Source organism: Delphinus delphis, chromosome 15 (genome assembly GCF_949987515.2).
Source record: "Delphinus delphis chromosome 15, mDelDel1.2, whole genome shotgun sequence".
NCBI classification, from domain to species: domain Eukaryota; kingdom Metazoa; phylum Chordata; class Mammalia; order Artiodactyla; family Delphinidae; genus Delphinus; species Delphinus delphis.
This window is the reverse complement of record NC_082697.1, coordinates 105,869-127,109: the sequence shown is the minus strand read 5'-3', so window position 1 is coordinate 127,109 and position 21,241 is coordinate 105,869. Positions and strand designations below refer to the sequence as shown.

General features: G+C 57.8%; 1 protein-coding gene across 1 annotated transcript in view; it reads left to right on the top strand.

The window, feature by feature from the left end:
• The window catches only part of MYT1 (myelin transcription factor 1), a 65,355-nt gene that overhangs the window by 7,398 nt on the left and 36,716 nt on the right, over positions 1–21,241 (top strand). The window contains exon 2 of the mRNA XM_060032608.1: positions 13,578–13,678. Within this exon, the coding sequence (XP_059888591.1) occupies positions 13,578–13,678 (101 nt within the window). The remainder of the gene's footprint in view (positions 1–13,577; positions 13,679–21,241) is intronic.

The window sequence follows — 21,241 nt, the reverse complement described above, 5'->3', positions numbered from 1 at the left end:
CGTGCTTGGCCTCCCTCTGCTTGGAGCCTGGTGTCCATGCTCCCTCCTGTTTTCATTTTTGAATTTACACTTTAAAAAATGCAGTGTTATTTTAATCAGATGCAATGAAAGTAACTCCAAGGATGGTTTAATCTGCCTCTGTCCAGGATTAGTCCTGGCCGGAGGGGGCAGAGCCCTTGCCCAGTGCTGGCCGCTCTGCGTCCCCGGGCCCCCCTTCTGCCGCTCAGGCACCCGGCGGGGCCGTGTGGGGTTGTGCGGACACGTGTGGTGTGTGAGGGGTCATTCCGGACTGCAGCCTGGGAGCAGGGTCCGCATGGAGGGTGCGCCGGGGACAGGCCCGAGGCACCGCGTGGTGCAGGGTGGCGGGCAGGGCGCAGGGCTGTGTCCATCCGGACGCGCCATCTGGCCGAGCTGCCGCCAGACAAGCCCTCACGCCTGGCTTCACACCTTGATCGTGCTCGATGTTGGTCTGAGGGCTCCTGGGGAAGCCATCTGGGGCCTCTCCTTTTCCCCCATTTTGTTGCCTAAAAACTCCACATTAAAGCAGCAGCGCGAGAGAGAGCTCCCCGGGGCTCCAGGCTGGACGGCTGCCCTCCCCTCGGCCTGCAGCCCCCGACCTCTCTCGTCTCAGACTCCGGACCCAGGGCCCACCTGCCGTTGCCTGGGAGTGAGGAGGGTCTGGCTTCTCCGTTATTCTTTATCCCCGTGCCTGCTTTACTCGGTCCTAGAGGGTTAGACACCTCGGGTCGCAGGTCTGGGGCGCGTCCCTAACTTCCTGCGTGCCAGGCGGTGTCCCTTCACTCTTCGCACCTACAGGGTGTAAAACGGCTTGGCCCCCGTTGTCCCCTATGGGCAGCCCGGTGGTTCCTGAGTGAAGGGGGGCACAAGGCGTTTCACAGACTCAGAGCTGCACCTGTGACATAACTAAGGTGCTCTGAGACTGTAGCTGTACTGGGCTCCCAGACTCAGTGGTTCACGACGGCCTGCTTGGTTACCAGACTGCTAACTGAGCAGTGGATTGGTTGGTTAACCATCAGTTTGCATGTGTACTTATGGAACTTCTCACTCAAGTCCCACACCTGCACAGCCTGACTGCCCAGCCCCCCAGACCGCCCAGGAGGTCATCCTCAGACCACACTGACCCTCGCTGCCCTCCTTGGGTGCTTTCCCACTGCGTGGGAGACGTCCTGGGTCTGTCTCCAGCCTGTCTTCCAACCTGATTCTCCAGCCCCCATCTGGGCCACCCCAAGATCCCTGATCCACCTCCTGTCTCCTTTCACCTCCAGCTTCTCTTCCATGGCCTCTAACAGACGCCGCCCGGGCCCCTTGGCGGACCCTCCCAGGCGTCACAATCACGCCCTTAGGTGTCCAGTAGTTGAAACATCTCTGCTATCGTATTGGATCCGCCTTGTGGGTGTCCCCACTTGCCTTGGAGGAGGGCCTGCAGGCCCCCAGGTCGGGGCCTCCTGGCGGGCAGTGCCTCAGCGTTCGCGGTTCTGGTACGTACGCAGGTGCTGGCCTGGCTGCCCTTGTAAACGCGGGCACTGAGCTGTCAGTGCTGGGCTGGAGACAGCCAGGGAAGGTTCTGAATCAAGGTGGCAAGAGAGTGCTTAAGTGTTCGGTTCTGAGTTTTCGCTCCACCATCTGTGAGCGAAGACCCTGTTGGCCTGGGTGTAAGGTTAGGCTCTGTTGTCCAGGCTGAGGGGTGTTTCTGTCATTACCTTTTGTGGTCTGATTAGGTTCTGGCTAAATTACTTAGATGTTCGTGGCTCTCCCTTTAGTTCATGAAGCCCACGGCCCAGCCCTGGCTTCCTGGGGCCTCAGTGTTTTTTTTCTTTGGCTGCACCGCGCGCGGCGGGTGGGATCTTAGTTCCCTGACCAGGGATCGAACCCACGTCCTCTGCACTGGAAGCGCGCGGTCTTAACCACTGGACCGCCAGGGAAGTCCCACGGGGTCTCATTCTGCAGCAAAGCATGATAGCTGTGAGGTTCCCCTCCCCCAGCACACATAAGGCGGCACTTGTCACGGCGTGTGAGAGCTGTGAGGAGCTGTGAGCTCGCCGCCTTCCTGCGTCCCGCCATTCGGATGCTTCTAGAAACACCACTGAAGCCATCAGAGAAACCCGTGGAGACAGTCAGTGCATCAGTGCATCAGCCCAAAGGGAGTGCGTCAGTGCATCAGCCCAAAGGGAGAGGAAAGGCGGCTTGTATTTGATACTGAATCGCATTAGCAAACTTTGTAGCCCCCTTGAAGGCTGCGAACGGGTCATGGGACCGGCTGTGGGCTTCTGGGCCAGGATTTGCTGGCTCAGCTGCAAATCACATGTGCAGCTTCTGGGTTCAGAACCTGCTGCCTGGTGTGGTTCAGACCCTGCAAGCCCCAGGGCCTGAGCTCTCGTGCTCCGCCGCGGCCTGCACCTCTGGCACGCGGGGGACCCCAAATGGGCCCTGATGTGAGCGTCAGAGTCCCACTGTTGCTGTGGTGCCGTCCCAGAGAGCATCCTGACAGCTCCCGAGCACGCGTGTCAGCGAGGGGGAGGAGGTGGGGGGCGCAGCGCCTGGAGGGGCTCTCCCCACCCCGCCATGCCCCCTCCTGGCGATGGACGCCTTACTGCCCAGAGCCATTTGGAGGCAAACGTATGGTTTGCGTTCTCTCCAAATTCTGTTCCGTGTTAGCGCTCTGCGTGTCCCGCATGCCCATCCAGACTGGGAAATTCACATGCACAGCCCCCCAGTATTTCTAACTTAAAAGGCCGCAGAGTGGGCAGTGTAGGAGGCTGACAGGTGGGTGTCTCTGCTGGCCACCCCTCCCCCGAAAATCAGCCACCACATGGGGACCATTCTGAGCCCTGGGGCTGGGGCTGCAGTGGCAGCCCCCTGGGTTCACTCTCCTCCCCCAGACAGGAGTGCTTCCACGTCCTGGAGGTAGAGGGACTGGGGTGGGAGAAGGAGAGTGGGACTGTTGTCGAACCCCGTTCCCCAGGCTTCGAGGCCCCAGAGCTGCCCGGACCTCCTACCCCCGTGTCGGTCCCCTGTCCTGAACGGGACACGAGCCAGGGCATGGACAGACCTTCAGGGAGCCGCGAGCAGCTTGGATTTATCCTGTTTGTACGAGAGAGAGCCCGTTCTAGTCGGGTTAACTGCAAGAGCCTAAGTAAAGTGTGGTCTCAAGGAAGAAGGAAGCGGCCATCTCTCCTCTCCTCGGGCAGGACAGTTCTGTCTCCTGCAGGGGAAATCCCGGGGACCCTGGGGGTGTGGGGGGCGCAGCGAGGACGCGGGCGCCTTCCCTGGCCTGCGTCCTGACTCGGTCAGTCGGGTGGGTCAGGGCCGTGGAAGCCCCCGCCCAGCGCCGCCTGTGCACCCAGTGGCCGTGTCCATTTCCCAGGCCCCGTCTCCAGCCTCCTGTCCAGGCCTTTCCTGTGGGCCTGGGGGGTTGAGGGAGGGCCTCACCCCCACCCCGACTCCTCGTCTGGGGGTGAAGCACGTGTGCCTGGGTGGGGGTCAAGGTCGGGGTCACTCGTGTTGACCGCTAGCGCTCAACTCCTTTTGGGGTGCGAAGGCCCTCTGTGAAATCCTGTGCCTCCGCCTGGAGCAGACACAGCCTGCGGCCTGCGGTCCCCGCACCTGCCCGGATGTCGGAGGCCTGGCTCCACACCATTGTGCCTCTGCCGGGACGCTCAGCCCGCCCTGGGGCTGCGAGGCCCCCCACCCCTCGGCATCCGGGGGCCCCCCCCTGCTGGCAGGCTCCCTGACAGGCCGCCTGGGGAGCCAGTCCTGTGATTGGGTTTGGAAAGTCTTCATTACTGCCCGGCAGTGTGGCGGCTGTTTTTACAGCGTGGGTAAGGTTCAAAGAAATAATAATAATCATACAAGAAGGACTCAGCCTCGGTAACTGCTTGCAACGTGCTATTTGCATTTTTAAGGAGTCACTTCTTTGAGACAGCCTGGGTGAAAGGTCACCATTTGCATATAAATGGAAAATAAAGTGTACGATGCTGGAAGTTACATCTGTATTATTTTCTCAGCAGTGAGCTGCTGTTCGAGAGATTAGGGGACATGGCTTGCGTTTGGCTTTTATTGAATAGAGAAAGCACCAGCGCGGCTGATTTAGAAGGAAAATAATGAGAATCGTGCAGAGCGATGGAACTGCCGGCTCCCCTGCCCCCAGCGCTCTTCTCTCATTTTCACCTAAACTCAGCAAAAGCAGGTCTGTCTTTGCTCCACTCAGCAAGTCTTCATTTTACTTCTCTCTGAATTCCAGCAAGAAAGAAAAAAAAAAAAGGAAAGAAAAAGAGCAAACCTTGCCCTCATTTTCCCATCGGCCCTGTTTGCATTTCCTGCCGAAAGCTGGTCCAGTGGGTGCGACGCCAATGCTGCCTCCAGACCCTGGAAACCAGGTCGCAGACAGGCCTGGAGCAGAGAAGGGACCGGGGGAGGGGGAGAGGGGGAAGGGGGAGAGGGAGAGGCCACCCAGTTCAGCGCTCCCGGGGGCTCAAGGTGCTCCACCTGTCCTGTGCCCGGCCCGGGACCCGCAGCGTCCAGGGCACGGGTGCTGCTCCCTTTTGGATTTTCCAGGCTGTCAGACTCTCCCCGGGGCACGCCCTGCCGCCGCTGTCCCCGCCTCTCCAGGAGGTCCCTGGGAAGCCAGCCTTGACCCAGGACATTTTAGCCTCTTCGAGGAGCTAGGAAGCTGGAGACGGGCTGCTGGAAGGGCCTGAGGAGCCCCCGGGCCCCGGCTTCAAGCTCTCTTCGCAGAGGCCTCCCCTGACCACTGTTACTGCAGTCACACCCCACACCATGTCAGTTTTAAAAATAGTTTTTGAAGCAATCTCAAACTCACAGCAACTTTTCAAAGGGTGTCCCTCCTGACCACGTGAGGGTGCGTTTGCCACTCTCTGCCCCTCTGTGCCCGTCACCCGGGGTCGTCTGCTCCTCAGTAGCGTCTCGGGGGGGGGCTCGGAACCACGCGGTGTGTCGGTCTTGGTCAGGCGTGACCGCCCCCTCGGAGGGCGCTGGGCGCCGGGGGAGCTGTCCTGGGGCCTGGACGTGGGCTGCTTGGTGACACCCAGGGGTAGCTCTGTCCCTGGGTTGGGGGCCGTCATCCCAGCATCTCTTGCTGCAGGGACACTTTCCCCTTTGCCATGAATCAGTTATTTGGGGGAAATACCACATTCCTCTTCACATACCAAGGTATTCATTCTGATTGACCTCTGAGCAGACACACGGCTTACTTTATCTGGTGGATTAGAATCATTACTTTGATGCTCAGATTATCCTGAGTGCTGGCCTCTGTGTCCTTCTGATGCATCTGTGACTCTCTGAGCACTCTGTGCCCGGGACCTGGAGCCACCCCTGGACCTGGCGTGGACGTGCTGCCAGCCTTCCAGTGGACACACGTGTGGACACACACACATCTGACTTTGTTTCTTGCTGAGAACCACACGTCCACACTGATGCCTCTGACTGCATCCCCCGGGATACGTTCTAGATCTCTCCCTTTCCGCACGAGTGGCTTTCTTCCTTCAGCAGCGAGGGACCCAGTTTCCCTCGTGTGCTCACTTACTCCATCAGCCACGTCTCTGCGCCAGATTATTTCTCACACAAGTTTTGCTTTTCTTGCAGATAATCTTCCCTGTCCCCTCTGCTAACTTTCTTAGCGTCCAGTGGGGAGCGTGCTTTTGAGACTGTCTCTGGAGGCGTTTTCCTTGACTGATATTTTGTCTGGGCCCAGAGGGCAGAGGGAGTTGATTTTCAACCTTACAGTTTGCAGGTCTGGCTTCGCCGTTGGAATGCCGTCCCGAGGATATCTTCCATGTGTGACCTTCCCGCTGGGGGGGTCTCAGGCCCTCTCGTTTCTCCTGGTGCGTTAGGATCTCACGGTGCCTGGCTGGGTTGCAGCAGGTCTTTTTCATTCACTGTGTTGGGCACTTGATGGGCCTTTCAATCTAAAAACAGAATTTCCTTTGGTTTTGGGCAATTATTTGTTCTTATTTAGTTGATGTTTCCCTCTCATTTTCTTGGTTCTCTCTGGAGCTCGGGGGTTGGCCATTAGGTCCTACGCAGCCTTTCCTCCTTTTCTCCCATCTCTCTGTCTTTTTCTTTCTTTCTTTCTTTTGGCTGCGCCGCACAGTATGCGGGTCTTAGTTCCCCAGCCAGGGACCACACCCTCGCCCCCTGCAGTGGAAGCGCGGAGTCTTAGCCACCGGGCCGCCAGGGAAGCTCCTCTCTGTCTTTGTCTTTCATTTGCTTTGCTAGCGTGTTTCTTTGACTCTCTCCCAACTCTTCCACTGCATGTTTCATTTTGGTTTTACATTTCATTTCCAAACTGGGGAAGACAGACGTGATGGTGTGAAGCCTTCTAAAAAAACTCCCATACCAATCTCCATGTGCTCCTGCTGGGGCCAGGCCACTTCCACTCTGTCCAGCCGTCCCTGGTTCTGTCCTGGCTCCCGCTCTTAGCCGCCATCCACGCTGCAGAGGAGGGCCGCTTCCTACGATGCTTACTCACTCATCCACTGAAGGTTCCCAGGTGCATTCCCAAGGTTCTGGCCCACAGGTCTAAGGAAGGTCCTGGGAACTCCCTTCGATGTTGGAGGGATGCTAAACCTCCTTCTGCAGCCCTGGGAGCCGTGCAACGTGGCCTGGGCCCTCCCAGGGCCTCCAAGGGCCTCCCGTGTCTGGGAGCACCGTCTGCACCTCAGGGCTTTGGGGTCAGAGGTTCTCTGACTTCAGAGGGTAGAATTCTGGGCTGTGGCTGCAAACCCCCAGCTCCCCCGCCCAGTGTCTACTGTGACCTGTGGTCAGTTTTGTGTGGACCTTCAATTGTTGCTACAATTTGATTCTAACCCCTTTCTTCCTGCCTTTCTGGGCTTTGCCTTAAACCCGAAGAGCTGGAAGGGGAGGGCGAATGAGGATTGAGATGAAAGTACGAGAGAATTTTTCTTTTTAAATGTGTTTATACAGTCGCCCTTGGGTCTCTGCTGGGGATTGGTTTTAGGACCACCTCTCCAGGATACCAAAATCCACAGATGCTCGAGTCCTTCGTATAAAACACTGGAGTATTTGCATGTAAGCTGCGCACATCCTCCATAGACTTCGAATCATCTCCAGAGTACTTACAACACCCGATACAGCGTGAATGCTGTGCAGCTCGTTGCTGGCAATTTCAAGTTTTGCTTTTTGGAACTTTCTGGAATTTTGGGGAGTATATTTTCCATCCATGGTTGGTTGAATCCGTGGATGCGGACCCTGCAGACATGGGGGCCGACTGTACCCGATTCCAGGGTCCAGGCTTTCAGTGGATGTGTTCGGTTCATGGCTTTGAGGTGGAGAATGTTCTTCCAAAGTTGCCTGAGGGCTGGTGAAGGCTGAGGAGGCCTGCCCTCTCCAGGACAGTGGGGGCCCCGGCGTGGCAGCCCCACCGATGCACAGGCCGGACACAGGGCCATGTGGTCAGTCTTGGGGGTGAGGGGAGGTGAGGTCGGCTGCAGCCCTGGCTCAGCCACGAGCTGCCGACATTCCTGACGTGGCAGAGTAGGGCCGCGTGCGCTGCTTGGGGTCACGGTGCCCCTGCTACACAGAAGCACTTGTCTCCTCCTGGCCTGTGTCCCCAGGGCTGCTGCGGGGTGGGGTCTGAGATGCCTCACCCTGCCCCCCAAGGCCCGTCCCACACTGCTGCCATTAGCTGTCCTCTTCCTGCACCCCTGGACCCAGCCCTGCCTCATCTCCAGGTGGGCCCGGAACACAGGCCCACAGAAGCCAGGCTGGGGGAGCCAAAGGCGGCCTGCTCGCACCTGCTGCCCCGTACGAGGGTCCTGGGTTGGGGGGCCTCACGGACCAGCCCCAGGCCTCCGGGCCAGCGGCTCACACATCACGGAGGACGCAGTTCACCTCTTGTCCTGCAGCTCCTGTCATCAGAAATGTATTTTTGATGTGAGCCTCCACTGCATGGGTCTCCCACAGCACCCAGAGCACAGCGAGCCTGCCGGCTGGACGGCCCTGGCGATCGGCGCATCCCTCGCCCGCCCTGCGCTCCCGGCGTGGACGGGAGCCCCGGCCCTGCCCCAGAGCACAGCAAGCCTGCCGGCCGGCTGGACGGCCCTGGCAATCGGCGCATCCCTCGCCCGCCCTGCGCTCCCGGCGTGGACGGGAGCCCCGGCCCTGCTCGTCTCCTCAGGTTTGCTCACTTGGGCCGACCCGCGGGCCTCTGCCCTCTTTAAAGTTGGTCATCGCACCCGTGTCCGGGTGGGAGTTCCGTGCGTCAAGAGCTGGCCTGTGGGACTCTCACCATTATGCTCCCTCGTGTGTGCCACTGACTTTTAAAAAACAGCTTTACTGAAATATAATTTACTCGTCACAAAATTCACCCATTAGAAGTACACAGTTCAGTGGTCTTAGCATATATATAGGGTTAGGCATTGATCACCACAGTCTAACTTCAGAACATTCTCGTCCCCACAGAGAGACCCTGTGCCCGCGAACAGTCGTGCCCACTGCCCCTCCCTGAGCCCCGGCACCACTGATCTACTTTCTGTCTCTGTGGGTTTGCCGTTTTCGGACACTCTGTAACTAAGGGACTGTGCAGTCTGGGATCTTCTTCCACTGAGCTGCTTCCCCTGAGGTTTCTGAGGTTCACCCACATTGAACCCTGGACGGACACTGTAACCCTTTTTATTGCCAAATACTATTCCGTCATGTCTTGTGTCGTCCGTTCAGCAGTTGATGGGCATTTGGGTTTTTTCCACTTTTTGGCTAGTATAAATAAACCTGTGATAAACAGTTGGGTACAGGGCTTTGTGTGGACATATGTTTTCACTTCTCTTAGATCTATACCCGGGAGTAGAATTGCTGGGGCCTATGGTATGTCTATGTTTAATATATATTTTTTTGCGGTACGCGGGCCTCTCACTGTTGTGGTTTCTCCCCTTGCGGAGCAACAGGCTCTGGACACGCAGGCTCAGCGGCCATGGCTCACGGGCCCAGCCGCTCCGCGGCATGTGGGATCCTCCCGGACCGGGGCACGAACCCGTGTCCTCTGCATCGGCAGGCGGACTCTCAACCGCTGCGCCACCAGGGAAGCCCGATGAGGAGCATCTTTTATATGTTAACTTTGGAGGAATGCCTGTTCAAATCCTTTGCCCACTTTTTTTTTTTTTTGGCGATGCCGTGAGGCTTGCAGGCTCTTAGTTCCCCCACCAGGGATCGAACCCGGGCCCTGGCAGTGAAAGCACCGAGTGCTAACCACTGGACCACCAGGGAATTCCCCTTTGCCCACTTTAAAATTGGGTTATTTGTTTTATTCTGGAGTTGTAGGAGGTCTTCCTATACTCTGAATACAAGTCCCTTATCAGACGTGTGACCTTGCACATGTTTTCTCCCAGTCTGTGGGTTGTCTCTTCACTTGACTCGTGGTGTTATTTGACTTCCCAAAGTGTTCAACTTTGATAGTGTCCAGTTCATCCATTTCTTCTTTTGTCGCTTGTGTTTTAGGAGTCAGAGAAACCACTGCCTTACTCAAAAAGTCAGGATGATTTACTCCTGCGCTTTCTAGGAGTTTAACTCAGATGTTGAGATCTCCGATCCACTGTGTGAGTTTTTACGTATGGTGTGAGGCGGGTGCGCCTTTATTGTCTTGGTTATTCTGTGTTCCTTGATCTGCCGTATCAGTCTTAGAATCAGTTTATCAATTTTTGCAAAAACAAAACAAAACAGCTGGAGAGTCAAAAGTGCTCAGGTACTGGTGAGAGCCAGAAAATGACAGGCAGGATTCAGGGCGCAGGACAGGCAGCAGGGAGGGGAGAAGTCAGAGGAGGAGGTGGTAGGATGGTCAGTGGGGCAGAGGAGCAGAGGCTGGGGGTGAGCCGGAGTGCCCCAGGCGAGGAGGGAGGGGGCGAGTATCGGTGCAGGACGGACGTGCAGGCGGCCAGGATGGTACCGGTGACCCTTCAAGGGCTGCTGCTTTGGTGGAGGGCTGGGAGCTGGCCTGGGGAGCAGGGATGGAGTCAGCTTCTCGGGGCCCCTTAAGAAATCGGGTTGTGAAGCGGGTGCAGATGTGGAGCCCCGGGGCTGGGGTGCGGAGTCCAGACACATTGTGTTTTGTGAGTGTGGACGCCTCAGGCTCGTTGCAGAGTCGAGAAGCCCCAGGAAGGGTCCAGTTAGGGCAGGTCAGCAAACATCTGAGAGGAAGATGGTCTACGGTTGCTTCTTCGAGGACACTTCGATTGGCTTTGGGAAGAAGGGCCTGACAAGCCCCGGGGGCAGAGGTGGGCTCAGCCAGGACGGGACAGAGCGGGGACAGAGGAAGGCGGGGGATCGGGGGCTGACAGGTCCTCCCGGGTGGGGGCCTGGAAGGGCCGAGAAGTGGGCTCCCTCTAAGCAGAGAGCCTCCTCCCTTGCTTGCCGGGTGGAAGGCCGATAGTGACAGCTCTTGGTTCCACAGGCGGGTCACAAGAGACGCACACTCTAGTGAAGACCCTGAAAGCATTTTGACAGGACTTTCTCTGGAGTCCACAGGGTCTCTACTGCCTTCGGAGCTAAACAGTCCACATGCCAAAGTGGCACGTGTTGGGGAGGCCTGATCTGACCCTGAACACTGGCGTCATCAGAAGAGGGACAGACCTGACTCTGGCCCCAGGAGGGCGATGCCAGTTGAGCTCCCAGGAGCCTCCCTGCCCTGTGGGCCCGAGTGTGGCTGTTAACAGGCCCTGGTTGCTTTTCTGAGCTTGTCTGTCAGCCGGAGTCCTGCCAAAGTGAGTTTGGGGCCTCTGTGGGGTCAGGCGCTGGGGCGACACGGAGCAGGCCATCCTGAAGAGAGGCCACGGCCAGGGCCAGCGGTTCCCAAGCGGCCTCTTTGTTCTGTGTGTCCCGGAGCGGGGCTTCAGATGAGCTCACTAGAGACCTGAGAGCCCAGGAAAAGGGCCGGTCTTGAGGAGAGCGCTCCCCACTTGTGACCCCGGGCAACGGAAGCAGGCCACCCTCACGCGGCCACTGTGCGCCGGGCGCTCGGGCTCCGATGGCTCTTCCTCCCGCCCTGTGGCTGGCGGCCGCGGTTTGGGCGTGTGTGGGTGTCAAGTGCTGCCTCTGTGGCAGCTGGGCTGCTGCAGCTCAGCGCGTCCACGCAGCGGAGGGCTTGTCTGCGGTGGGACGTAGGCGGGTCCCAGTGGGGGACCAAGGGGCCCTGGGTTATCTCCAAGCAAAGGAGAAGCACCATCACGCTTTACTGTGGTGGCTGTGGTTTGCTACCAGAACATTCCCGGGAAAAGGAAGGAATCGTGTCAATTACGGACCCACGTCGTGCGGTACTGGTCTCGGGGTGTGTGACCCCTGCAAGTTCCCTCCGCCTCCCGGGGCTGGTGCTGAAGGCATCGCTGGGGTGCTGTTGTGAGGAGATGCTGGGCACCTGTTCTTTTTACTCTTTCCTCTTAAGCTTTACAGACCATAGTCTTTATTTTATTTTTATTTATATTTATTTATTGATTTATTTTTGGCTGCGTTGGGTCTTCGTTGCTGCGTGCGGGCTTTTCTCTAGCTTCAGTGAGATGGGGCTACTCTTCGTTGTGGTGCGCGGGCTTCTCATTGCGGTGGCTTCTCTTCTTGCGGAGCACGGGCTCTAGGCGCACGGGCTTCAGTAGTTGTGGCACATGGGCTCAGTAGTTGTGGCATACGGGCTTAGTTGCTCCGCGGCACATGGGATCTTCCCGGACCAGGGCTCGAACCTGTGTCCCCTGTGTTGGCAGGTGGATTCTTAACCACTGCGCCACCAGGGAAGTCTGGGGTAGATGTTCTTAAGGTCCTCTCGGTGTGGCCTGAGCAGGCGTGGGGCACAGGGAATGCAGGTGAGGGGAGGGTTCCCCTCAACAGGGCTTCGCTCCAGGAGAGGGTGGCGAGGCCCAGTGAGCTGGTTCCCTCCCGTCACAGAGCACAGAGTCCCCCTGGCACAGACTCGCGCCCTTCACCTGCTGGGCTTCTCCAGGAAGCATGTGGGACCGAGAGCAGGAAGGCCTGGGAGGGAGGCTTCCAGGACACCTGCTGGGACGCCGAGGGGGAGGGACCCATCCTGCTCGCAGCAGCACAGATCTCAGGGTGTGTCCTTCCCTCCAGCTGCCAGGGAGATATGCCCAGTTACCCAACTCATTCACATATGTCACCATGGTAAGAAATTCCCCTGGAGCCTCGCAAACCAGCCCAGGATGAGGGTACCTGCAACGTCTCCTCTGACGGGAGGTATGTGTGGAAAGGGAACCCCATCTGTGGCCAGGGGTCTCCCAGCCTCCACTGTCACTCTAGATGCAGAATTCCTACCACCCGTCTTCAAGTGCGATGCATACCCTGTGGCCAGGGCCGTTCTTGTCAACTCGCCTCCCCAGTTTCTTCCCTTCCATCGCCTTTGGAGGAGACTGTCTGCTCCCTCCTCACCACAGATGCTGTTTGCTGTCTCCTCCTCTGGGGTCCGGGGCCCTGGGTGACTCCTCTCATAAGTTTGATTGGGTGGGGCTGGCTCCTCTTACCGTGCGCTGATGGCCATGGGGTAGCTGGCCCGAGATGATCGGTTTACACCTCTCTAGCGGAGTCCAGTCCTCGGGGGGGTCCCCTGCAGGTGACCCACAGCTCGGTGAGGGTGAGGCACACAGTTGCTGCCAAATTCTGGTGGTGTCACCCATTCCTTTGAAGATGGTGCACTAGGCCGTCTCCTTGACAACCAATCTGCTTCCCTCCTGTGCTACTGGAGGTCAGAGGAGGCCCTTTAATGGGTTGGAGACATTTCCAGACAGGAGGGCACTGTGGCCGGAGCACAGGGCTGAGCGGGGCAGGAGTGGTGGAATTACAGCAAAACGGCATTTGGGGATGCACATCAAAAACGTGAGGAAAGGAGGATGATGGGTGTTACAGCAGTGAGCCTGACCGGCCTTCAGCGGAGCCCAAACTCACTTCCAAGGAGAAGCAGGGAGCAGGATGCAGGAATATTCATTTCCTGTTTTTATTGTTGGTTACTTCATGACCTTCCTTTGAAACGCTGTAGTTGTAGAAAGCTGGTTGTCATGGAAACAAGGGAGTGCCGTGCAAGGAGTAGGTACACGATGCATTTCTTTGTCCGGTCCAGCTGATGCCTATAGCCTCTGCTTTGACGTGTGAATTTATGTGAGGAATTAAATATTAACTAGAAGTATTGCCCTGGAGAGAGGCAGGAACACAGGGAGAGGAAAGATGCCGGGAAGCTGGGCAAAGGGGAGGCAAAGCGTTGGACCTCACCTGATTTGTGCCAGCCCCCTGGTCGGAGTGGCTGTTAGTGGAAATCCCCCCCCCCCCACTTTCTGACATGTTCCATAAAACAGTGCGAGAGCTGGGGCGATGGTGCAGGGGTGAGGGTGCTAGCAGCCTCTGAGGGCTGTCCGAAGCAGAGACCCATTTTCCCCCAAGCGCTCCTGTCCTGCATGCCTGAGATGGTCATGGCTTTCTGGTGGACTCCGGAAAACAAGGGTCGCATGGGTGCTGTGTACAAGAGTGGCCCGAGTGTCTCGATTTCTCCCCTCGAGCTGGCACGGCTGGCGTTCATTAGGTTTTCTTTTTCTGACTCTCAGAAAATGAGTTCCGGGGTGAGTTGCTGAGTCAGAGGTGGACGCACGGAGACAAGACCGACAACTGCAGGACCCCGAGACTCTTCCTGGGCGGACACGGCAAGGTGAGGTGCTTGGAGCGCAGCGCCCAACCTGGGGCCCCGGGTCCGGGCAAGGGTCCTTCTCACTCCTTGGCGTGGAGCGTGGAGGCGACTTCTGGTCTAGTCATTATCCGTCGAGATTAGGCCAAGAATAAGTGCAGGCTAGGACCATCCATGATCTTTAAAATGAAAGGAAGAAAAGTGCCTCTGAGTAGAGGAAAACCACAATGTGACAGCAGGTCCCGTATCTGCCAGGCCCCTGCTCTGGGGCCCGGTCCCGCCCGGGCTCCGCGGTGCACTTCAGTACTTGCTCTTCTCCCCGCCGCTCGCTGGGCAGCCTTTGCTGCAGGGACTCCTGAGGTCTGCTGATCTGGGTGACTGCAATCCTCCCAAGTGGGGGCCTGCGGTGCCCTGCTCACACCTGCCTGGAGCTCGCTGGTGGAGGTGACTCGGGCACTCCCCCTCCACAGGGACGCTCCAGACCCAGATATCACGTGCGCTCACACCAAACCTCTCATTCTGGACGTGCTCACTCCCCATGCTGGGCTCTGGGTGAAGCCAGGCGCCCAGGCTCAGGTGACCCTCAGAGATGGAAGTGTGGGTGACGACGGGCTCGGTGGGCATCCCTTCCCAGATCTCAGATTCTGATCTCTCATATTCTTTGACACGTGGACGCTCTCCACCCAGGATCCAAGCCATGGCCCAGAGCATGGCCACGGAGAAGTGGTGGCCGGGGGCAGACAGGCAGGGCTGCGAAGTTTTAGGCGGCAACGTCATCTGAGGGGGCTTGCATTCTACTCTCGAAGCCCAGCGTTTTTCTTTTGAATCTGGTGACTGGACTGTACGTGGCATGGGTCTGCCCTAGCACCTCGTCAGGCACCTCCGCTCACACTCTTACTCCTGTGTGGTCATCTGTGCTCTGCTGAGCCGTGTTTGAGTTCAGCTCAGACAGTAATGCTGGCCCAGTCTTTATTTCAAGTTTTGTTATTTTGCTCATCATGGAATTTTTGCATTAATTTAGATGTTTTAAAATATTGCATTAAATTATTATTTAATTTGATCACTTAGTTTTGTTTCCCCCTTAAATCTGCACCTGACTGAATGCCGTACTCGCCTCACCCATCTGGCCCTGAGCGCTCAGGGATCACGTGACCAAGAAGCTACCTGGTTTGAGGCCAGGGGCTCTGGGTGCCGTGTCTTCACAGTGGCTGGCGTTGTGTAAGGGGCAGGTAGGAAGGCTGCAGTCACCCCGCGGCTCAGGTGTGATAAGCTTGGAGCGTGTGGGACCTGCTGGGAACATGCCTGGTGGCCATGCTCAGCTTCTCCCCCAGCGCCGACTGTTTCACACCTGCTCCGTTAGGGTCATTTCCTCTAGTTTGGGCAGACAGGGCCAGAGTTACTGCTCTGAGCAGAGAAGCGAAGAAGAGTGAGCCAGAGAAGGAGGGACTATGGGGCTGGCGCCGGGGGCACCTTCTCACCGAGGAGGCCAAGAAGGGGTGGGGACACAAGAGGGCAGAGGGTGCACAATGGCAGGACTGGCCCGAGAAGGAGGCGGGGAGCTGGGGAGCTCGGCGCCCCGAGGGCACCCGGAGCAGAGCAGCCCTGTGTGGGGGGTGGTCGCAGCCGCCTCGGCCTCTGAGTTCAGCACCAGGCGTGTGGACAGCTCGGAGGTGGGTGTGGAAGGGGCTGGTAGACGAGATTAGGTGGTTGTGTGCTTCGTGGGAAGTGCTGGGCACCGGGCTTTTATTTTTTTTGATAAACTTAAGGAGGAAAGGAGCAGGTGTGGATGGTAGGACCTTAAAGCTCTTCTTGACCTTGAAGAAGGAAGCACTTGGGCCCCAGATCATGGGTGTTCAGTGGATGACCAGAGGTACGCAAGCCAGGAGCAGGGTGACTGCGGGGATGCCCAGCAGGGCCTCCCTCCTGCCACTGCAGGACGCACCTGACGAGGGGAGGAGGTGGCCCCAGCTGTGTCCTCTGACCTGCCTGCTTGGATGTGGCTAGATTTCTACCCCGAGGAGGTGGAAACTCCATTCCTGCTGAAGTTTTAGACAGATGGACCCAGGCATGGCTGCTGTATCAGGGTGTCTATTATATAGTTATAATTTTAATGTAGGGGTTGGAGTGAGCCATGACCCCACGCTTGGAGATGCCAGGAGAGCCCCTCCCAAGATGCGTGTTAAATAGTGCTCCATGGGGTGTCCTTTCTACAACCCGAGGAGAGGGCTGGTCTGTTCAGCTGCCAGTCGGCTGAACGATGGGTGGAGCGTCAGAGATCTTCAGACACACAGTCAGACGTCCTCCGAGGGGGACACAGGCGTCACCGCCGGGAAGCAGGGGCGCTGTGACAGCTGTCAGGAGGCGCAGGGGTGCGTGTGTGTGGTTTGGCCTCAGCCGTCAGAGAATGGAGAGCAGGACGTGTGCTGAGGGTCCCGGAGACGGCAGGACTTCAGCACCTTCCAAGCAGGAGGTTGCTCTGGGGTCTGCCCTGCTGCGCTTGCGGGCTGGGCTGCTGGGATGGCTGGTGGGAGATGGAGCAAGGAGCGTACTTGAAAGCTGCTCGGAAATCCTTCGAGGGGGCGTCTCTCCAGAGGTAGGAGCGCGGGTTTGTCCCAACGCTCTGCTCCCAGGCTGTGTGCACGGTGAGGGAGTAAGACCAGCCCAGACCGTGCCCCTGCTCGGCCCTCCTCTCCCCACGTCACCCCTTCTTCTAGGCAGGCTGCCTGGTCCTGCGAGCCAGCAGACACTTCCCCTTCTTCGTCTGGGTCTTCCCGGAGGAAAAGGGACGCTATCACCCAAACAATCTTGTGCATTTTAAAAGTTGTCCTAAGTCCGTTCTAATCCCCAGCTTTGCACGCTGTTGCAACGTGTTCTAAGTAGAATGGGGCCCAGCCCGAGCTCCTGGACCTACTCCCGCAGCCCGGGGCCAGGGGGAGTCCTCTGTGGTCCCGGGGCCCTGGACTCTCCAGCAGCTCGGGGCTCTGGTCTCTGCTCTGATGGCTCCTGGCCACCTTCCCCAGCTCCAGGATCTCAGAGACGTTTCAGATCGTCCCAGTTTGTCTGTCCCTCTGCCTGTTTGTCTGACCTTACACGGTATGCCCCGAGCAGTCAAAGAGGTCTCTGCAGGGAGACACTGGCCTCAAAAACATGAATGATGGAGCTTATTTCAGATGGAGATGAGCAGGCCAGGGGGAGAGCGAGAGAGGGGGTGCAAAGAGGGAGGACGCAGGCCTGACCACTGAGAGGCGCTGGCCACCCAAGGGTGCACCTTCTCCATGGGGCGGGCGCCCCCGCCCCCTGAGGCCCTCTTCCCTGAATGTCCTCAGGTCCTCTCTGATCCACGGGGCCTCCCCACTCCCACCCAGGCTCCCACGGCTGAGCAGCCCCTTCCTCTTGAGCTCCCCCCCGACGCCCTGACATCTCCCCTTCTCTGCAGTGAGGGACCTGCTGCCTCGGGTCGCATAGTTGGTGCTACTCAGGCCAGGACAGCCCGCAGGGGCCGGAGTGTCAGGCGACGTCCACGGCTGCTCAGGGCCAGGCTCCAGCGTGGAGTCTGGTTTTCGTCTAGCCCTTAGCCATCTAGCCCTTAGCCCTGCAGAAGGGCAGGGACGTGGTATAGGGTGGAGAGGGGGGAAGCTCTTCAGCTGTGAAGGCCCTGGGAAGAACCAAGAAGGAAAGAGAATGAAAGAGAAACAGAGAGAGACAGAGAGAGTCAGAGAGACGGAGACAGGGACAGAGGGAGAGAGTCGGAGAGAGAGATTCAGAGAGACACAGAGAGACAGACAGACGGAGGGAGGATGACTGAGCCAGAAAGAGAAACGGGGGAGGCAGCCCTCCAGAAACCACCTGCAGGTCCCTGAACTGCTGGGTTCTGGGGGTAGAGTTGAAGGTCGCACGAAGCCCGTTGGACCTCTGACTGGACGTTCCTGGGGGAGAGTCCACCCTGTCCACTGTGTCACTGGCTGTGCGTCTGGATTCTGAGAGCCCTTCTCACAACCACAGCCTAAGAAGCTATTGGTTTCAAGGTTGCTCCGCACGTTTGCTCTCTTGGTCCCCGAGTTTGTAAACATCCAGCTCGGGGACCTCAGGTTTGGCAAGGGTGCCATGTGGAAGGGGCTGGTTTTGAACAAGTCATTGTGAGAACCGTTTACATTTAAGAAGAGCTTACACGATTACCCCTGACTTTACTGAAAAATACAAAACAGAGCCAAGCATCGCCACCCCCGTGAGTGAGACCATCACGTGACACAACAAAGCAGGTTCAGAAGAAGGGCGAAGAGACCGTTCTCGCTGGTTAAGAGATGTGGTCAGGGGCTTCCCTGGTGGCACAGGGCTTAGGAATCCGCCTGCCAATGCAGGGGACATGGGTTCGAGCCCTGGTCCAGGAAGATCCCACATGCTTTGGAGCAACTAAGCCCGTGCGCCACAACTACTGAGCTGTACTCTAGAGCCCACGAGCCACAACTACTGAGCCCGCATGCCACAGCTACTGAATCTGTGCGCCTAGAGCCCGTGCTCCACAACAAGAGAAGCCACCGGGCTTCCCTGGTGGCGCAGTGGTTGAGAGTCCGCCTGCCGATGCAGGGGACACGGGTTCGCGCCCTGGTCTGGGAAGATCCCACATGCTGCGGAGCGGCTGGGCCCGTGAGCCATGGCCACTGAGCCTGTGCGTCCGGAGCCTGTGCTCCGCAACGGGAGAGGCCACAACAGTGAGAGGCCTGCATACTGCAAAAAAAACAGAAACAAAAACAAAAAGAGAAGCCACCACAATGAGAAGCCCACGCACCGCAACGAAAAGTAGCCCCCACTCACAGCAACCGGAGAAACGCCTGCGTGCAGCAACAAAGACCCAGTGCAGCCAAAAAATAAATAAATAAACAAACAAACAAGTAAATAATTAAAAAAAAGAGAGATGTGGCCAAATGGGGTGTGTTTGCATTTGTAAATTACTCTCCCATAGTTTTCCTGTTGAAGACAGAACGACTGAAATGTTAATTAGAGCGAAGAGCTGGTTCAGGGAGCCCAGGGCAGCCGCAAGACAGGCCGCTGGCGGCGGAAAGCAGTCGGCATCACAGAAGCAGCGTGGACCAGTTCTTGAGAGATCGCTAGCCCCACGGGGTGGGGGCGTTGAGGCCGGTAGGCCGGGATGGGGCCTTTCACCCTCCGGTGGGAGGTCACTCAACTCCGTGTGGGTCTTTCAGAAACAAACTTGACTGGTTTGTGCTCGGAACAAGGGAAGAAATTCAAAAATAAATTAATGAAAAATTGGGAAGTGTCTCCCTGTCTTGGCCTGTCTTGCTCTGGCGGGGGCAGAAGGCGGGGCGGCCGGCAGGCTGAGCAGGGCTACCCATCCCCACGTGAGGCACCGGTGCTGAGGGCGGGAGGAGGCAGAGAACCACCCTCAGAGAAGGAAAGCAGTAAAAAGCCAGTGGCGCTGGCTCAGGAATCAAGGTTTCCCTGCTTGCCCGTCGGTGGCGGCACCCGGCTCTCAGAAGCTCATTCTCGTATTGAAGAGCTATAACCCTAGTTCTTCCTCCCGTAGTCCAGTTTTTCCCCTTTGCACATCAAAGCTCCGTGCACTGGAGAGAACTTCCCACTTATTGACCATTTGATGCAGGTAAATTGCAGATGGAAAGGTGCTTGGCAGAGTGAATGCCACAGCTGTCAGCTCTGCCGACGGGAGCTTGCAGTGTGCGGCAGCGCCCGCATGCATCCTGCAACCCTCTCTATTCTGTGCTCTGTGAATAATTTATCTTCAGGAAATCCAAATTGCCAAGGCACGCTTTAACCTAGCAGAATGCTCGCCAATTTCCTTGGGAAAACTGACAAAAAAAAAAAAAAAAAAAAGAGCTGTAGATTGCATTTCAGCCGAGAGCGGCCTGGCAATCAGACGCCGCGGCCCCTTTGTGCCACTGCATCGGAAGCCGCTGTGCTGGGCTCGGCGCAGACGACATTTGAAGGCTCATAAATGTGATGAAGTCCCTCTGACACCTGCTCCTCTCTTCGCTTTAAATGTGAGCCATCGGTCCACGGGGAGCGCTGCTTTAAAATAGGAATTACAGTAATTGTCTTCCGTGCTGTCGGGAGGCTGCAAGCGCGCAGCTCTCAGCTCTACCGCCTGGAGTCGACGGCGGCATAAATTACCCCAGGTTGTGATTTCGTCCTTAACACAGCACACGAATCTCTGTGCGTTCGTGCTGCCCGGGTTGGGGGCTCGCTTTGCAAGTTCTAGCTTACTAGCAGGGGAGTTAATGGGAGGGGTCCCTTGTCTTTCTTCCTGAGCGGGACCTTAGCTGCTTGTCCTGTGCTGGCCTCTGGGGACTGAAGCCCCTTCCCTGGCTGCTCCTTTCCCACTGGCTGGCTTTGCTCTGATGGCCTCTTGGGGGCCTGGGAGGTGGGGCTGCTCCCTCCCCCGCCCCCCACAGGGCACACCTGCTGGGAAGAGGGCCCCTTCTATCTCCCACTCGCTCCAGCCCAGACCCAGCTGGGGATCCCGTGTGATGACCTGTGCTCCGGGGCGCCCCTACCCTCCCGGGGCTCTGCCTTGTTCCCTGGAAGGATGTGGGCAGCATCCCCCATGGAAGTGGGTCTGAGGCAGAGAATGCGGGACAGGAGCTGATGGGCTCAGGCAGGGTAGCCAGAGGACGTGCGGGGTCCCCATCCCCCTCGAGGGCCTCCACTCCCTCTCTCCTGGGGGAGTCAGCAACTCTGGGAGGGTGGCCTGTGTGTCGGGTCCAGGGGACGCCTCGACCTGCGCTCCTACCAGCTCTCACCCCCGTCTGCTTCCCGCCTCCAGAGCCAGTGCCGTGACCACGGGCCCTTGGCACGTGGCTGGTCAAACTCAGAGGGGCTGTGAGTCCAGGAGATGTGCAGGATTTCTAAGAGTCAGCACGAAACAAAATCCCGTTCATAACTTTTTCTATTGATGCTGTAGAAATGATAATGTTTTGGAGAGATGGGGCTGAGTAAAGTTTAGTATTAAAATCAATTTCACCCGCTTCTTTTTACACTTTTTTTTTTTTCTTTTTCGGTACGTGGGCCTCTTACTGTTGTGACCTCTCCCGTCGCGGAGCACAGGCTCCGGACGCGCAGGCTCAGCGGCCATGGCTCACGGGCCCAGCCGCTCCGCGGCACGTGGGATCCTCCCGGACCGGGGCATGAACCCGCGTCCCCTGCATTGGCAGGCAGACTCTCAACCACTGCGCCACCAGGGAAGCCCTCTTTTTACACTTTTAATTAGAAAAAGTTATTAGAAAAGTTTAAATGACGTGGATGACCTGCACTCTCTTCCACTGGGCAGCGGTGCCTGGAGGCCCCTGTGCTGCTGGAAGCACCCGCGCATTGGGGTGCCCATCTCACGTTGAGGATGATCAGGTCCCCAAGCTCAGGCTGCCCCCCTTGGCTCTCCGTGGGACAACGCACGGGGGACAGTGAAGCCCGCTCAGGTCCCAGGCACCTGTTTCTAACAAGACGACCCTCGAGTGCCGGGGTCACCAACTCCCAGGGGAAGCTGGGCTCTCAGCATGGCGGGGTCAGAGTCTGCGGTGGGTGGTGTCGCCAGGGGACCGTGTGTTACGACACCCCGAC